Below are 18,483 nucleotides of genomic sequence, written 5' to 3' on the forward strand. Positions count from 1 at the left end.
GTTCTTGCAGTACTGCATTTTTCTGTCTGAGTGTATGAAGAGACTGCTTCACTTAGCTTGGTTTATTTTCTTCTCCCTTTGAAAGCATGCCTGCTTCTGTTTTAATGATGTTTCCACATTCCTTGAAGGTTTTGAATTTTCCCTTCAAAATACACCATAATTTTCGTAAGTTGTGTTCCTCCATTCGTTTATCAGGGTCTTGAAATCTTTTCGTCAGACTTTGTGGAGATTCATGCTTTCAAAAAGAGGTGTATTTACGTGGTGTATTTCATGTCCTTGCCTATTCATAAAGTAGGTGTGAATTTCTGTTTCCATTTTTTTATAAAGGTTTTTACCTTTATAAAAGCCTCATTTCAAAGGCTTTATATCTCATCTCAGAGACACTCAGGTAGGTATCAGAAATTCCGTGCGTTCACACCCAGTTCCTGCACTGTCTAAAGCTGTTATCAGATTACCTTTCCGATCTGTGAAGTTAAAGTAGACCGTCTTCCTCTTGGCAATTCTGAGACCATCTTCTTAATTGAGTGCAATCTGATTGTAAAGCTAAGTAGCCACCAAAGCAACATCGACAATTTTGTTGGTGTAGAGTTCTTATTTATCCAGTATTCTGTAGTATTCCGATAAATGTTCTGTAGGGAGAAACAGGTGGCTTTCCCTGTGTCTTGAGGTCCTCTGCATGAGTTGTCTCTTGGTGCCTCCTCGATGTTGTGCAAGTGAAGGTGCTATGCCAAAGCATCAAGCACATCTATATTTTTAGAAATAAAGTGAACTAGTGCCACTCTGTATCCTGTATTTTTTTCCCTACCCTTTGGATTATTATGTTTATCCGATGGTAGGGAGCTTTGTCTCTTGTCTGCAGAAGGATTCTGGACAGTGTTACTAGGACTTCTTACTCCCTTTATTTGGCCATGACGTCTGCTTTTAAGATAACAACTGTCTTTGCTCTGTGGCAGTGACAGATCTGTGGAGCACGAAGTTTTTCCTCTTTACTAATGCCTTTGAGTATAGTGCACTGAGCGAAAATTTTTGGAGCAGAACATAAGAAATTTGTCTCCAGGCTTGCACTCTGATTACCTATGGCCAAAGAATTTGGACAGTATTAGGAGTAAGCAATGTTCATCCTAATGCATTCCTGGTTTTACTTTGTCCTCCAGGTACCTTTCGCAGTTTGTGTTCGGATTACTTCCATCACTTCTCTGCTCCTTTTGTTCTAAACTTCACCAACTTAATTTTCTTTCTACTTGTAGAGCCTGGGCAGCAATGAAGTTGGTAAAGCCAGCAGCTGCTCTGCACTCTTCCACCTTTTTGGGGCCATCATTTTGGTAGCCGTGTTTTTAATTATATTCCCTCTCCTTCCCCCTTCCAGGGAAAGTTATTCCTTGTGCACTAAACTGCAAATGTTTCATTATCCTAAAATCTTTTCGAATTTACTTATTTGCTGTGAGGCATAGCTGACAAAATGAACACCACAATGAATATACACACTGAATTTGAAGACGTGTTGTGGTGTGGGATAAAATCGGATCGGTTAAAATGGGATAAAATCTTGTGCTATCTCTTGGATGCAGAAAGAAGAAGCAGAAATTAAAGATAAGTAGTATAAAATGAACACAGATTACAGTCTGTTTCATGATTATGTATTAATCATGTATTATGTATTCATGGTTCTTCAAGAAGATAGCATTTTGGTGACTCATACTAAGAATGCTTTAAATATCTCTGTAAATTAGAATCAACATCTTTCAAAGCAGGTTTTGAATTTACTCACTACTTGCTCATTTGAAAGTTAACAAAAGCTAACTGACTTACTAACATAAAATTTATTTTTCATTTCTGTGTTCTCTCTCTTTCGTTCCCTTGTATTCATTACAAATTAGTATGTACAAAAAAAAAAACCGAGTTCACTGAACATTAAGACGGAACTTTGAGCTGTTTCCAGTAGATTTGTTTCATGGTTCAGCTTTTATGTGTATTGTAAAAGTATGACCATCTGGTTTCATTGACGTTTTCACATGTGGTCTAGACAACCATTTTTCTTTGTTGCATCAGGTTGTTACGCTGTTGTAACAAAAACAGATATGAAACTCTGAAAGCATGCAGCGTCTCTGAAATGTTACTGTTTGGCTGTGCTGGGCTGTTATCTTCCTTTATCCTGTACTCGTTTTGTGCTTGAAAGGGGATTATACTGAGCTGGCAGTGAGACTCCCGAACTATGCTACTTTGAAATTTTGTGGTTTTAAAGTCATGGGGATGCACTGATGAAATGGGTGTTTTTAATTCTAGCATGCAAAGCTCCCTGTTTGAGAACCTTGAGTTTGCAAAAAGCTACAGAAGGTGCTAATAAAAGAGGAGTTAGGTTTTTCATTAGTTTATTAAATATTGTTCCATACTTTTTATGAAATATTGCTTGGTTTTTATTCAAGAAACTTCCAGACCGCAGTTATGACTGTCCTTATGCTAATGATCAAGTAGAAATTTTACGAAGTGAATTGTTACTGATGCCGATTCTTCATTTCTGCATGCAGAGCTGCAATCATAGCTTAGAATGTTAAGGGAAGGTACAGTTCTGGTTTGCTGTTGTGTCATACTTAAGAGTTTCAAAGGTAGACTGATCTGTGCAGTGATCATTTGATGTTACTTAAATGTTACTTGACGGGTTAGGGACCAAATGAAGCGTGTATTTTGGGGAAGGGAGAGGTTTTCACTCGTGTTCTAAGGCTTTTGCTTGCATGTAAATGATCATAAATTGTTGGGTGATTGGTTTTTATATTAGCGCATTATTACACTTGAGATCTATCACACCCTCTAGAGGGTATAAAGTAGCCATTGTAGTAATTTGAGATGCCCAGGTCAAATTGCTGTTATTTTTGTCGTGGAGGATGAAACTACTAGAATAAGTGCACTATACCAAGATCAGTGTTGTCAGATAGTTATACATAGGTTTTGATCTAGTCTGTTATGGATGTGGCCTTATAGTGTTTTGTTCTTATTTTTAGGATTCTCCTTTTACAAATGCAGGATTGGGGTCTAACCTAAACCTTCTGGGTGAGATAGAATGTGATGCCAGTATAATGGATGGAAAGTCATTAAATTTTGGAGCAGTTGGAGCACTGAGTGGTATGTTAACTATGTATTATAAAGCTAACTACGGATTTAAGTGCAAAGATCAATTTTGTTCTTTTTTGTTATTTTTTTGGAGGGGGGTGTCATTGTAAATACTGCCCCGTTTAAATAAATTCTGACCCCTTTAAAAAAAAAAAAAAAAAAGAGGGAGGCATTCCTGCTACCTGAAACGCTGGTTTGTGTTCATTTGCTTTGTGTAGCGTATTCTTACTAGTTTTCTGGTAATCCTTTGATGCAGAACAATCCTTTGATACTATACAGTATTCACAATGGGAGTGAATTTGCTCAGATTGATTTATAGAATGATAACTTTCTAATAAAATGCAACTAAATATATATTAAAAAAAAAAGTACAAGCATTTAAATTAAGCTTTATATTTGTTTTTGTTCTCTGACTCCTCAAAGAACTTACTGGCATATCAGTCATAAGACCAATTGATATTTTGGTCTCTTAGTTAAGTTGGTCAAATTAGGATCCTAAGGGACCAAAGTTTCCTTTATAGTGTGAGAAGGCTATGCAGGGTGCTAGCCTCCAAACTGAAGCCTCTCATGTATTCTTGAGAAAGGGAGCAGTTGCTCATCTGTCAAGCTGTTTGCTTGGGATATAAAATTTCTGTATACCACAGATTTTTTTTTTCATTATAATTTCTCCCACATGATCAGTTACATTTGGATTTATTTTGTGTGATACTGTTATACGGTTAGATACATTTGCATATGGATGTATTTAATCTGAGAACTAATGTGCCTCTCTTTTTTTGTCTAGTTTTAGCTTTCAGTGCAAAAAATATAGGCATACAGTCCCAAGTAGGGATTGTTCAGGTTTTCTCATCAGTACATTGAACAGCGTTAACTGTAACTATTGAATAGCTTTTCTGACAATGTTTCAGGCTTTGTTCTTTATCCTAGAGTAGTTCTAAACTGTGGTAATAACTTCCTCATGTAGATATAAATCTAAAATAAATAGTAAAATTAAGTGTTTCAAGGCTTGTTTGTTACAAAATGTATCCTTCCAACCATGGGCAAGGAGGAAATGAGGCAGTGAGAGAAAACTAAGTCTGAATCCTATAATCCCTGTTCTGGCCAGATAGATCCAAATGAAAGCTCTTTCCATCTTGAAAAATTAATGCTTGTAAACCATCTTTGGCCTGTAGAATACCACAGATTTAATCTGAGATTTCTGTGGTAGGAGGTCACTCCTAATATTTCAATATAATTCGTTTTCCTTTAAAAAAAAAATGGGGAGGAGGAGGGGGGATGTTGATTAAAAGGTCTTGTCACCACTGATGGGACATGTGAAGGAAAAACTGATAAAGTTGTTATTAAGTTAAAACATAACACCACAAGGTGTCTCTTCATTAATTGGCAAAGCCTTGGAAATTAAAGGAAGCTGACTTCCATTGCCAAAATGAACTCTACAATGCTACGTGGAAAAATATTTTAATGTTTTGTTCCCATTTTTTGCTAATTTTTCTTTTCAGGAATCAAGAATCCAGTTTCAGTTGCAAATAGATTGTTGTGTGAAGGGCAGAAGGGAAAACTCTCTGCTGGCAGAATTCCACCTTGGTAATTGCTTTGTTCTGCTTGACTTTACTTTGGTCTTTCGTCTCTACTGCATGCCATATTCGGAGGTTGTATCTTAGCCCAAGAAGGCTGGTGCTGTTTTACATACCAGCGATAGTGTGCCTTTAAAAAGAAGATAAGCTTTGTTCTCTGATCTTGAAACATCTTGATGAAGCTGTGGGTAGAATGAAGTATTGTGAATAGATGGCCACATCATTTTGTGATAATTTCTGTCTGTGTGATTATTTCCAGTTATGTCATACTGAATTCTTAAGTTTTTTTACTGTAGCATTTTGAAAAATCCCTAAATACATGAAAATTAAAATGAAACTCTACTGCCTGTGCTTCTGTCTACCTTTAAAAAAAGCAGCATAATTTTTAACAAGTATATAAAAAAATCCTGCTTTACTGCCTGTCTTCGTGGCTTTATTTTGTAGCTATGGTGTGGAAATGTGCAATGTTTAGTAACTTTCTCTTATCTTAGCCAAAATAGGGAAGTTATTTTAAAGATAAATTTAATAGTATTTACAACAACAATGGAAATATGCACTCCTTTATTGAGATGGGTATAATACTTAGATGGAAGAGATAACTATTAAATGCATAGTAACTTCAAATATTTTTGCATCATTTTGGAAAGAATCCAAGAAATGTCAGAATCAATTGCCCTTAAAACCATCTTATTCTCATTAGCAGTTTAAATCGACAAATAGAGAACTCAAATGACCGATTCATATTAATTGACTGCTATCCTCAGTTATCATACCCACTGCAGACATTTGCTATCATTTGCTAACTAATGGACTGCAGTATTTGCAGATATATTAAACTAGCGCGTATGTAGTTTAAAATATGTATATTTAGATTCACAAATTTTACTTTCCTTACTATGTTACTCTTATTCCAAGTAGTCTTATATATTCCAAATAATCTTACCCAAATAGTATAATATTCCAATTTAAACAGTGAGGAAAAGCACTATTTCAGTGTTGTGTCATGCTGCAAAGGAAGGTCATAAATCAGAAAAAGCCACCCTGAAACCATACCATCAACAAGCAGAATTTGCATTTAAAACTGTTTTCTTTAATGAAAAAAGAAAAGAGTAACTGTAGTTAGTGAGATAACTTTTTTTTTTCCAGAGGAGACACTTACTAAGGAATAGGAACTTGAATTTCGATTGCTGTTAGTAGCTCATTTCTTTAGATGTCAGGAGAAGGCCAGGGCTTAGCTGAGTTACGTTAAAGAGAGCATCAAATGTGGTGGGTTTTTTGGTGTTCCAGAACTAGTACTGAAGTCAGCTCCAGGAGCTGTGATTTAGTTTTGTCTGTATCACCACAGTGTTTTCTCAAATTGTTGTAAGGAAGAGCACTTGGGCATTTTAGCATGCTTGCTGTAACTTCATGACTTAGTTTATGTTGCTGCTATTTTAAAAATAACTGAATAGAAAAGAAACTATATCCTCTTGCCCTCAAAGGACAAGACTAAATCTTTCAAACACTGTGCAAGGTCTTGGCTAACAGATGCTTTTGAAGACAAGGGAGCTCAAACTCTCAAGGTGACAGGTGAACTGTCTTCGGAGCCAACACGTACAGTTTATTGTGCAAACATTGTGGACCTGAGTTTCCTAATGCATATTTTAATTTCCTTTTCTCCATTCTGGATTTTGAAGGTGTATTTTATTACAGCACATTAGTTACCCTGGGAACCATCTATACTAGTGGGATACGATGGGTTGTACTTCAGACTTGCTTTGGTAGATGCTCCTGTACGTACAGGGTATCCCAAGCTCAGAATGGTAGAGCTCGTGTTGGTTTTAGGTGATGACTATTGACAATTTCATGCCTTGCCTTTCTGGCTGGGTTTGGCATGACACATTGTTGTTTTGGGACTGAAATATATTCCTGCACCAGCTGGGAATACATATAGTCAAATAATAAGAGAGCAGTTGTGTTTTTGGCGTTCCTACCACATGTCAGGAGTTTAGTAACTGATTTTTATTTGTAAAGATATGCAAGTTTCATCTTGTTTCTCATGGGCAAATAGTGTATTGGGGAAACTTTCCGATACTACTTAGCCTAAAACCCTGTCTTGTTAAAGAAACCTAGTGGCAGAGACTGTTTCTATAGTATGATCTAAGCTAGCTTAATGTTTTCTGGCCAGAATGTTTGGCACACAACCACACAAGAAAAATTCAGGAACTGTGAGATTAGTAAAAGTGGCATTATGGAGATTCTTGCCTGTAAAAGAACATATGGAGGCAGTTAGTTTGGCCTGTTTACCCCTGTTCAGCACCCGTTTTTAAAGTGACAGTTCAAAACCAGGTCAAAGTGGAACATTTCTAATTTTCAGTAGAAGAAATTCGAAAGGCTGTGGATTAATTTATTCTGAGGTGGTAAAGGAGTGATCAAGTGTCCTAACTGATGTATCCACTTTGCTGTAAATTGCTCTGTAGAGTATGTCATTCTGGCTCAGTATCTTGGTGTCCTGTTTCAACCACAGAATTCCACTATCCAAATTAAAATTTAAAAAGTTTAAAGTAGAGAATCCCTGAATGCGTGAGTGCATTTGTTGAAACTTCTAAGGTCCTTACATAGTTCTGTCATATTTTATTCAACTTGATGTTGTCAGGATTTTCTCTGCCTGTATATGCAAGAAGAGAAAATACTGAACTTGTAAATTTTACGTGCTATCAGATAAGATATTCCTGTTTATTGTATAACTTTACAAAAGAAAGCACTATTATAATTGCACAATTACATATTAGATGGATCTTTGGAAGTGGTCTTTGATCACAGAATAATGGATTAGATGTTTTGTAGTAATAAATTTGAAGTTTTCCTATTTCTTATGTTGAAACGTTGACCTTCCGAAGAGAAAAGGCTTATTTACATCTGTTCGCTGTTAACTGTAGGTATGTAAGATTACAGGATGGTACGACTACACCTACATGTCTCCTTTCTTACAACTCCGTAATACTACTGATATCTAAGTTGATGTCTGTATCCCTTTTTCAGTATCACTAGTAACCCATATAGGAAAGAATCCCTTCGTAAGGGTTTTTCCCTCCTTGGAGTATACAGGGATTTGTAATTGTTTCAGTTTTACGGCGCTGCAGGCAAGATACGTACCTTGTGTAACTCGTAGGGCAGTGCGTAATCCAGACAGTGCCTAGAGTGAAGACCTTCACAACCCTTTATCTGTTCTCTATTTCTTCAGAACAATTTCTTCTCTGTAACAGTGATTTCAGAGGGATTATTGCATTTTATAGTAAATATTACAAAGTGAGTTTGTTACATTCAGGATCGCCTTGACCATCTTTAAAGAAGCTAACCTTCTGCCACTTCTGTTTAGCTCAGCGTGGCCTGTCTCTGTACAGCCCATATTAAATTGTCCTGTTTGGAGCAAATAGTGCCAGGATAACCATGTCGTTGGAGAAAATTGTCTAAAAAGACCATTTTTAGAGACCTTCGCTTGCACTTTCCGTTAGTATGTTTTAGTTTGCCTGGAACTGGAAAGTGCATCTAAGCGTCGGCTCCTTGCTGAGGCGATGTTTTCATCTCCTGTGTGTTCTGAGCCTATAACAACTACAGAATACTCTTCATTTGATACATTTGCCAGAAGGATGTTTGTATGTTGTTTGTGCGCAACCAATTTTCAGAGTAGCAGAGCACAAACTCATTCATCCTTTGGTTTTGGGGTTTTTTCCCGCCCTTTGGAAAAATATATTTTGAATTAGCCTAAAGGCTTTTCAGACTTGACGGGGTTTTGGCTGCTTTCTGTAGCCCACTGGCTTTATTCCCTATTTTCCCTCTCCCCCAGTAAGTCAAGCTTGGTGTTAGCTGTTTAGAGGTAGTTTTGGTTTTATGTCAGCTTAAAGTATTGCCCTGCTCATTCTTACCTGCTGCAGCTTTTCTACGTGGCTACGTGGATGATTCTCATGGCAAATAGAGCAGTTCCCTAGTGCCAGACTGCTGGTTCCCACGCTCTCGCCACACTGTCATCTGTGGCTGGTACAGTTGTGCGTGTGGCTGTGTGCTGAACCGGATCGCACAACTTGCTTTTTGTGGTGCTCTAAAGACTTTAGTCTTGCTTAGATTATGAATATTGGACTACCTGCAGAACTGAGTTCATGCTGTATGTCCTGTAGGAGTCTCTTACCAACTAGTTCGATATCAATTTATAGGAGTTACAGTATAGGTAGTACAGACAACAAAGCACTGAGATCCTGATTTTTTATTTTTAATTTTTTTTTGTAAACTGTTTACTTTTACTTTTCTGTGATTATTCTGTCCTTTCAAGACATCCGAACTGAAAAAAGTGGATGATTTCTGTGGTGTTATGGAGTCTCCATTGGATGTCAGCAGGAGATGTTGGCTTCAACTAATCTTTGGGACCAGAACTGGAAAATACTTTGTGCCCATCTTAGAGGAGGGAGAGGAATCTAGGAATTAGGAATGCAAGTGTGAACAAAGTAAAGGTCATATTACTGAAGTTTCGAGGCATTCATGGGTGCTTTTTTTGCACTCTTCATAAATGATAGTGACTGTTGCTGTGTTTTTAAGTATTAAAAAAGCAATTGTGAGATTGCTTGTAAAATGCAGTGTTTCTGGCTGATCTGTGCTATTCAAGTGATCATATATAAAACTCCTAATATTTGAGCTTGATACTTTCTCCATCTACCCTTCTTTTCTGTGTATAATGGTTTTACTGAAGAGGAAGTGCTTCTTCGCTTCCTGAGAATGTATTGTTGATAGAAAACTTTTCTTTTAAAGACCAAAACCTGCTTGTTTTAGTCAATGGAGAATAGCACTTAATTAGGTTTGGCTACGGTTTGCATTTCTCTCTTAAATTAGCGAAAGCGATAGGTTGTTTCTCAAGCACTAGCTTACCTAATAGGAGACGCTTGAGTTCTCCCACAGTACCTGGTAACTTATTCTGCAGTACCTTGCAACATGAACAACATTTATCTGAAGCTGCACTAATGGTAAGAAATATGTATCAAGATAAGAATCTGAATTGTTAAATAAAGTGGGGGTTTTTGAGACTTTTGTAGGGAAAGACTGGGCACACCTCCTGTATTGGTTAAGTCAGAGAAGATAGAAAGTACCACCTCAAAATACTACATACTGAAAGCTGCAGGTGTCAGATATAGCACTGTCAAGAAAACTTCCAACAGCATTAATGTCAACAAATTTGCTGTATCAGTAACATTCTCAGAAATTGTAGAACTATTGGCCCCAGGGACGGCTTTGTAACTGAAGTAACTTCTTTAGCCTCATATTCATAATTCTGGTATTTCTGTAAAACTTTTTGAAATAGCTGTAAATCCTCAGGCTTTACTACTTGTGTCCATTAGGCAGTTGTGTTATCCTTATTTCGAAAGGGGGATATGAAGTTATGATTGGAAATAGTTGTCCTTTACTGTGTTGCTGTTAGTACTATTGTGCAGCAGCTTTCTGAAAATGTGTGATTTCCAACTGCCACATTCCTCTTTTCAGGGAATCAGATTAATTTATTTAAGGGGAAACAGTACAGATAACTGAGGCTTTTTTTTTCTCCAAAAAAGTTACATGTCTATATATAGTTTTTTTGCTATCGTTCATTGCCATAGTAGTGTGTACTATCTCTATACTGTAAAATGTTCAGTACTGACTAGAAAACAACCTCTCAAATTGTTGCGGTTTTTTTGCAAATATATTAAAAATTCGGTAGACTTGACTCATTTGCAAATACTTGATAAAACTCCATGAGACAGACCTTTATCCTTTTAAATAAGGCTTATTTTTAGCTTGTGTTGTACTTCTCAAAGGACTTTGTGATATTCCTGTGGCATTGGCTGACTTTACTGGAAATACCTTACCATTCTCGCCTCATTCATCCCACGTTGTTGGTCTTCAGGATCTTACTAAGTTGCAACAGAGAGCAAGACTAGACGGCTTTGTCCTGGTTTAGCTGCAATGAAAAGCTGGTGCTTTCAAATTTAATAGCAAGTTTTCTTATCCAGTACCAAACTTAATGTCAGAGCTGCATAGTCTTTTCATGAAACTATATAAGGTTGCCAAATGTAATTATAGCTGACATTTCTGTGAAATGTAGACAGCTTACAATTTTAAAATGACCAAACCAAATAGAAAAAATAATTGCAAGAAAAGGGGGATTTGTTATATGGTTTTGTTTAAACTCCCTCTTCTGTGTCTCCTAGCTTTTTAGTTGGTGAAGGAGCTTACAGATGGGCAGTTGATCACGGGATACCAGCATGTCCTCCAGGTATCATGGCTACAAGTGAGTAAACTGGTGGCGTCAGTAGGAAGAACAGGACAGAGTAATTTTAAATGGTGCCTCATCTTTCGAGGTATACATCGCTTTACTGTTCTTAACATTCAATTAGCTTATGGTATTGTGGTATATAAGGATGGTTTAAGTTTACTTATTTTCTATTAAGTATCTAAATAGAAAAAAATCATAAACTATTACTTCAACTGCATTCTAGCAACATCTAATTCAAGTGAATTTGTGATTCTAGGATGAAATCCAATGAAGGACTTTTTTTACTGAAACATAGGCTCTTTAACAGCTCAGTCCTGCAGGTCTCCAGTTGTGATCCATCTTGGATCCTAAAAGCGCCAGCTAGCCTTGTATCTAAATTCAGCAGGTGCCAGTTTGACTCTCAGATTCTACAGTTACACCCATCTCTGAGTCTTTGTCCAGAACTGCTCTGGTCTAAACAGGCTGTCAAATTAATTTGCTGCCTTTTTTGTCTTGTTTGGTTTTTTTGTTTTTAAACCTAGACAGGCTTTGCTTCATCTAATATGGTGGAATAACCTGACCCAGAAAATGGACTTGGGTTCTACTGTGTATTAGCAGTAGTCAGGTCTCTCGCGAAACTTTTTCTTAAATTAATAGGCATGATTATGTTACATTGATACACCAGCTGTAAACTAGGCTACAAATTAGTGCACTTACCCATGCAAAGGAGGATGTGGTTCCCCTTCCTTCTGCAGTCCCTCTCCCTTTTGGAAAGTGCCTTTACTACTAGTCTGTAGTTTGCTATAGGCAAGAGCATGCCCTGCGCTTCCCGCTGAAGTTACGCAGGAAAGAAATCAGAGATCGTTACCCAAAGAAGAAGGAGAGCACAAAAGAGTACAAGACGTTTCTTTATTTTCTTTATTTTACAGTAAACGGTATTATTGCATAAAATACATGAGTATTCTGTAAACCAGAGATTGAAACCCAGTGCTCTCATTACGGCTTTTATTTGGTCTAGTTCTAAATGTAGATAAATGTCCAGAAATTGCAGTTCAAAGTTGCTAGTACTCAATGCTTAAATGTAACCCCTGAAACAGTGTCAGCATTTTACTTGATCATGCTAATTTTCATACATACTCATGATACATTTCATTTTGAATGGCAAGTTTTGATTTGTAGTTCCGCGTGACTGAAGCTTTTACCCTATCCATCTGCTGTCCAAACCAGCATTTGCAAACAACTTTAGGGCTCAGTTCAGCAGAACACCTTTATTTCCCTGACACTAGAAAGAGTAAAAACACTTAAAGGTTTGGGAGTTTTTCTGTGTTCTGTGGTGTTTTTTTAAGAAAGTAGTTACTAATTATGTGTAGGAGATACTCCAGAAGGAAGGTTTCTTGACTAACTCTGTTTGCATGCACAAAAGTTTCCATTGTTTCTAGTACCAGTGTGTTTCTGTTGTGACAAAGGTGATTAGATTGTAACAATAATGGACGAATGATATCTTACTAGCTAAAATGTACCCTAGCTAGAGCAAATCTACACGTTATGGCTTAAAAATAAGGATGACCATGGCTAGTCTGGTTTACCTAACCCAGAGTATGAATTCCCATTAGAGAAACATCAGAAGAATAATCCCAGCCAATATATTTTCACAAACCTGCTCCAAAAGATCAGTGATATATTTTTGTCTCCTCAGTACATTCAGCATACTTCTATTTAACAAAACAGTTTGCATTAAAACAATTAAAACAACCAGGATTGGGAAATTAATCCTATTGCAAAGTCAATGCAGAAATGCCATTTGCTGTTGCAATGTCAATGAAAAAAATATTGATATTAAAGTTGCCACCCCACCTCCGCTCCCCACACCCTCCGCTTTCAGCCAGGCTTGTACATACTGAAACACACACGTATAGGATTATATGCTTGAGCCATTGCACAGGACAGATCTGCTGTAGGGATGAACTGATGCTGTGAAGCAGGCTGTGACTGTTAAGACGTGAGCGTAGACTATGCAAATGTTTTGCTGGAAGAATGATTTCAGATTAGGGTAATTGAAGGATATGTTGAAAAACCTCAATCTCTGCCACTGATTGTCCATCAGATATTCTTTGTAATACTTAGCAAACTACTTAAAACGGAATTCTTCACAGATGTTCTCTAATTCTGTTGCTTGACCTTAGCATAAATGATACTCTGTGTCTAACTGGATTTACAGAAAGGAGGTATTTGACTACTACGGTCTTGTGCTTCAGTTTCCTTTGTAAAAAAGATGAGATGACAGTGTCTGCTATTTAAGTGCCTAAAATGGAGACGTAGGAGGACAATACTAGCTTACATTAAGACGGCATTATTAGCCATTCTGAGAGGTATCTGGGAAAAGATTGCTTGAGCAACTTAAAAGTTGTCATTTTTCCTAAGATTTATGTACACTTAATTTTGCAGTATAATCATTAATGGTAGTATATCTGATTTTTTTCTTTAAAAAATGAACAACACAAGAGGAAGAAAGAGCAAACAAAAAATTGAAAAATCAGTTCCAGGAGATGTAATGCTGATTTCCGTACCAGTCCATAGCAAAGCTAGTCTTGTAACACGTGGACTTGCGGTCAGCGAGGCTGTATAGTTATCATTTAACACCATGTGTGACAACATGGGATTGTTATAGCTGAAAAGAAATTGGAAACTGTCTCACAGGTGACATACAAAAAAGCCAAAATAGTTTTTTCCACTGTTACCAGGGGAGGAAAAGTTAGATGTGCTTAAGAAACAATTAAAGAGGATATTGTTTCCAAGCAACCACAAAAGATCTCATCTGAAGTGAGCTATTGCATTAAATAATGTAACAGACTTCAAAAAAAGGGAGATTTTTTTGATTAGGCTTGCTACAGGTGCTACGGTAGACTTTGCATGGAGAATTGGGGGTAAATTAACTTGAAATTATGTGACTGTTGAAAAGCTCTCTAACACGAAGAACTGAAGTAATTGTCAAACATCGGGGGAAAATATGTTTAGTAACTTAATTACAAAAAACCAACCCCCAACAAACCCTTAATTCCAACCTTAGACGTGTACTTGCAATAAGTATTAGCAGGGAGAACTAGGTGCATATGTTTTGGCTTCTCTGTGCTGCACGTGGAAAATATATTCTGCGAAGTTGCGTTATTCTGTCTCCCTTTTCCCGGACCTGAGATGGCAAGAGTAATGTTACACGTGCTATAGGGCTGTGGGATTGTGCGGTTGTTTTTGCACGGATGGAGCTCTCCATATGATCAGTTACAAAGAAAGTTGCACGATCAGCTTTGTGGTCACACTCCATAATTCTCTCAGAACTATCAAAGTATCTAAGCACCAAACTGAAATGATGTTTTAAACCATGTTACTTGTTGAACTACATCAAGGTTATGTCAAAGCTCACCTGCTTTGTCTTTTTCAGTTTGCCAAGTGTGCAAGGAAATGGGATTTCTGCTGTTTGTAGAAATCTGGTGGCTTTCCAGTGTAGCGAGTGGGTTATTTGTTTCTTTTTTAAAAAAAAAACAACCTGAAATGTGATCTGCCTGTATTGCCTACAGTCTGTAAGAAAGCTGAATTTATTAATTCCTGCCCGTACTAGAGCTTAATTCCTGCCAATACTAGAGCCCATACTAGCTTCTGCTGGACCTTTGTTACTGTGCTAGAGAGACTGCTTTGAAAGTGGTCACAGTGTGAAGACTATAATTATAGTTTAGAAATGCTAATTAACTGCATCATACCACCTCTTATAGATGGTAAAAGTATACTTTACTCTAAATAGACAAGGTAAATTTGAGGTACATCTTCAACCGTCAGTATCTGTGCCTGCACTAGTAATAACTGAACCACTTTTATCTGAGTTTTTCAGTTCAGCCTATAGTAGAGGCAAAGAAGTTGATTTGAGAAAGATAACGTGGTGTAAGACAGCATCTTACAATTGCTTACAATGTTAAATCTTCAAAAGGAAAGAGAAGGAAGGTGACTACTCATGCAGCAAGCTTGTACCTCTAACTCTAACAATGTGGAAGTGACCATAAGTACTTCGGTAAGTTATATTACATAAGAACAAAAGCAGCTGCAGTGGATCCGCATAGCTTGATAGCTGGACTCCAAGAGTAGCCACAAATGATGCTAAAGGAAGAATATAAAACCAGAGCAAACATATACTTCACTTTTCCTGCCCCATTTGCTATCCCAGACTCTACATTCCTGAGTCATGACTGGTTCCTACATACATTTAGGTAATCAGTGGCATTTGCTGCCATGAGATTGTTGTTTTCTCTTGAGCCCATATTAATTTCCAGCATCTGCAGAAACCCTTACAACTATGGGTTGTGTGAAGAACTACCTCTCCCGTTATTTTGAGACTTGCTGAATAAAATTTGCTGATTTATTGTCAGGTCACTACTCAGAATCCTTCTGTCAAGTCCTCTTCTTACCTTGAATAACTTGGTGTCACCGGTAAAATCACATCATGCTGTTGAACAGAGCAGGTGCTACTATAGGTTGATTTGGCTTTCCACTTGTAGCAAGATATTTATTTACTCCTCCTTTGTTTTCTATTGCTTCACCAATTTTGTGTATGCAAGCATAGTCCCTTTTATCTTATGGCTGCTTGGCTGCTTTAATGAGGGAGAGCCTTTTCTAGAATTGTGTCGTGCAGATTGTCATACTTCTAGTGACACCGTGTCTCCCTGTCCACCAGTATTGCTTACTTAGCCTGCCTCTCCTCCAAACCCCCAAACCTCACCTCACCCCCAGTTCTCTGCTCTACTATTACTGCATTAAGAAAAACACTTGCCATGTTGCTGGAACTGTGTTACGAGGTTCAGGCAGTGACTCCGGGCAGTGGTTTAGACTGTGTTTTGTTTCTTTGTTTTACAGTGAGAATGAAAGAGATCTGAGGAGAAACTCCAAGGTTTTTGGGGATTTGATTAGGAAGTTTGGTTAATCTGAATACATATCTGATTTTAGGAAACTTAAGAGGTATCTCTCAGATGGAAGATGCTTGTCTTTCACAGTGAAAGTTGTTACCTCTGTTCCATAATATGCAAAGTAAATGAGCTCTGGTAACTGCATGTGTTTCACTGGCAATAAAATGAAGAAAAAGGAGAAAAGAAAAAAAAAAAAGGCCAGACATGATGTAAATCCTGCCTGGAATTGAACATAATACTGTAGGTTCACTTGCAGTTCTGAAATCTGAACAGCTAAGTGCAGCCAATAGAACAGCTTTAAGTTAGCCAGGAAAAAAGTTGGGCTGAAGTACCCCGAAGATGCTTTGAATGAAAATCTTCCAGGGAGCAGGGAAGGCTGCTTGCTGGAAAAAAGAGATTTCTTCCAGGAAGTAGTAAGAAATAGTATGTCCAGCAACAGCTGACCCTGAGTTCTTGTTATGAAGAACAGATCTATATAGTAGCACTCTGAGAAAGATAATTTTTTATATGTTTTTGATGCTGAGTGTGGGGTTTTTTCCCCATTTGTGTTGCTGTCTCTGTCAAAGTATGGCAATGTGGGAAGTAGCGCTAATAGTCTTTGCTCCCAACACAAGCATAAGTGGTGTTAATTTGTCATTTAAAATAGCTTTGTTAAAATCAAATTTATTTTCATCTGTTTGTTTTCATTTGGGCCATTTATTTTAGCAACTGCTCAACAGAATTCTTAACTGGATCATTTTAATTCCTGTGGGTTAACTAATTTGCTAGTATCTTCACTTCTGTCCAATAGTTGCATTCTCTATTAACATGGAATAGAAAGGTAACATATAGAAAGCTCTCCGTTCTGGTTCTTTCAGTTGACTGTAAGAAATGTCTGCCAGGGGGTGCTATATGATTGGTCAGAGCTCGATCTGTACTCCAAAGATTTAAAAATATTTTTTGACATTTCTTAGTATTTTCAATTTACAGTTTGCTTTTAAACCATGATTGCTGAACAGTCATAGGTTGCATAATATTTTGTTTCATAATAATTTGTTATGACCATAATAGAAACATTGGAGTTTGTGTTCTGAGCTTGTTCTGCTTGCTGTTCCACCACTGTAAAGAGGAAGATTTGACTATTGTTCTGATCTTGATTTGTGATTTAGTGGTGTTAGAAATTTGTATTTAACTTCTATTTGAAAACTTAATTGTTCACTTGAATACTTTTTTTACCTAGCCTGAAAATATGTAAGAGAATAGATGTGCCTTATAAAAGCATGGGAATTTTAAGGAAGCATGAGCTTTTTACTAAAAACTTTTTGCATTGACTTTGGGCAAGAAATATTAGTGTACTGTAATAGTCAACTACAGGCTTAGTTAAAGTACACAGACCTGGAGTTAACAAGTAGATACGTATGAATTTTACCATCATTAAAAGGAGGAGAAAAAAAAAAGTGCTTTAGTCTTGTGTTTTGTTCTGTATGTTCAGTTCAGTAGTTTCAAGGAGTCCATGAATAGGATAATTCTAATTTTCTCTCTAACCATTTTTCTCTTACCTCTGTTCTCTGGATCATTTCTAACAGGCTGTGAAAAGGGACTAAGAAGGGCTGTGCAGAATAGGGAATACAGTTGTCTTTCATTTACTGAGTCACTGTAGCATTATATACTAGAACTGTCAACATTTTTGGTTAAGTTTTTACTTGTACATAGTATAAGAGTAAAAGGAGTTAGGGGGATGATCAGACTGCCAGAATGCCAAGAGGATCAGTACAAGAGACGAGTAAACGATGTGAAAGTTTTGTGGCAAACAAGTGGCATGCAGATGACATCTCTGAACGGACTCAGAGACCAACGCTCTGTTTCTTTTTCTTCCACTGACCTGCTTGCTGAAAATTACTTTCTCATCTCTTTCTGTAAAGTGGTGATAACAATGTAAAAGCCTGTATAAAAGCTATATTTATTGCCTAGCCATGATAATGTAGGAGATGAGGATCTTGCGCTAGTGAATTATGTAATGAAGGTCTTGTGGTCCTTTCTCATCAGTAACACTGGAACCTTTTGAAAATGGGAAGAATCTTTAACATTCTTAACTTTGGGCAAGATGTGCCTGTGAGATTTTTTTTCTTCTGCATTTATAGATAATACATCATGTTACCAAGCACACATTCTGACACCGTATACAACCTCTCCTGCAGGCGAGTGGTGTTGAGCCGGAGCTACTTCCACCTATTCTGTGCTCAGCCACGGAGCCTTCTCCAGGGCAAACCCCTATGCTTGTCTCAACTTCTGCAACTCTGCCGTGACCAAGTATTCCACCCAGTGCTTCTACTGTCTAGCACAGTTAGACCCAAAATGCAGTGCATTTAAGTACAGAGTACATGTGGGTGGCTCCTGTTGGGACCTTGCGGGGTTAAAGGGAGAATGTGGAGGACTGGGAAGATGTTTTCAGGTCCTTGAAGGTTGTTTGTTCTTCAAGAGGCACCCCATGCTGCATTGCAGGTGCACGTGATAAACACCATAAATGTGAGACTGAAGTCCTGAGCATTTAATAATGTTCTAGTTCTGATACGCTTCTGTTGTGAGTCATTAGATGTCTTTAAGCTGGATGAGGCCTAAGTATGGC

General features: G+C 37.4%; 1 protein-coding gene across 1 annotated transcript in view; it reads left to right on the top strand.

Annotated features, from left to right (window-relative positions):
- The window catches only part of TASP1 (taspase 1), an 89,301-nt gene that overhangs the window by 12,497 nt on the left and 58,321 nt on the right, over window positions 1-18,483 (top strand). Inside the window, 3 exon segments of the mRNA XM_075749762.1 lie at window positions 2,997-3,117; window positions 4,605-4,689; window positions 10,889-10,968. Of these exon segments, the coding sequence (XP_075605877.1) occupies window positions 2,997-3,117; window positions 4,605-4,689; window positions 10,889-10,968 (286 nt within the window).

The sequence above is a fragment of the Balearica regulorum genome, chromosome 3 (assembly GCF_011004875.1).
Source record: "Balearica regulorum gibbericeps isolate bBalReg1 chromosome 3, bBalReg1.pri, whole genome shotgun sequence".
In the NCBI taxonomy this organism is placed as follows: Eukaryota; Metazoa; Chordata; class Aves; order Gruiformes; family Gruidae; genus Balearica; species Balearica regulorum.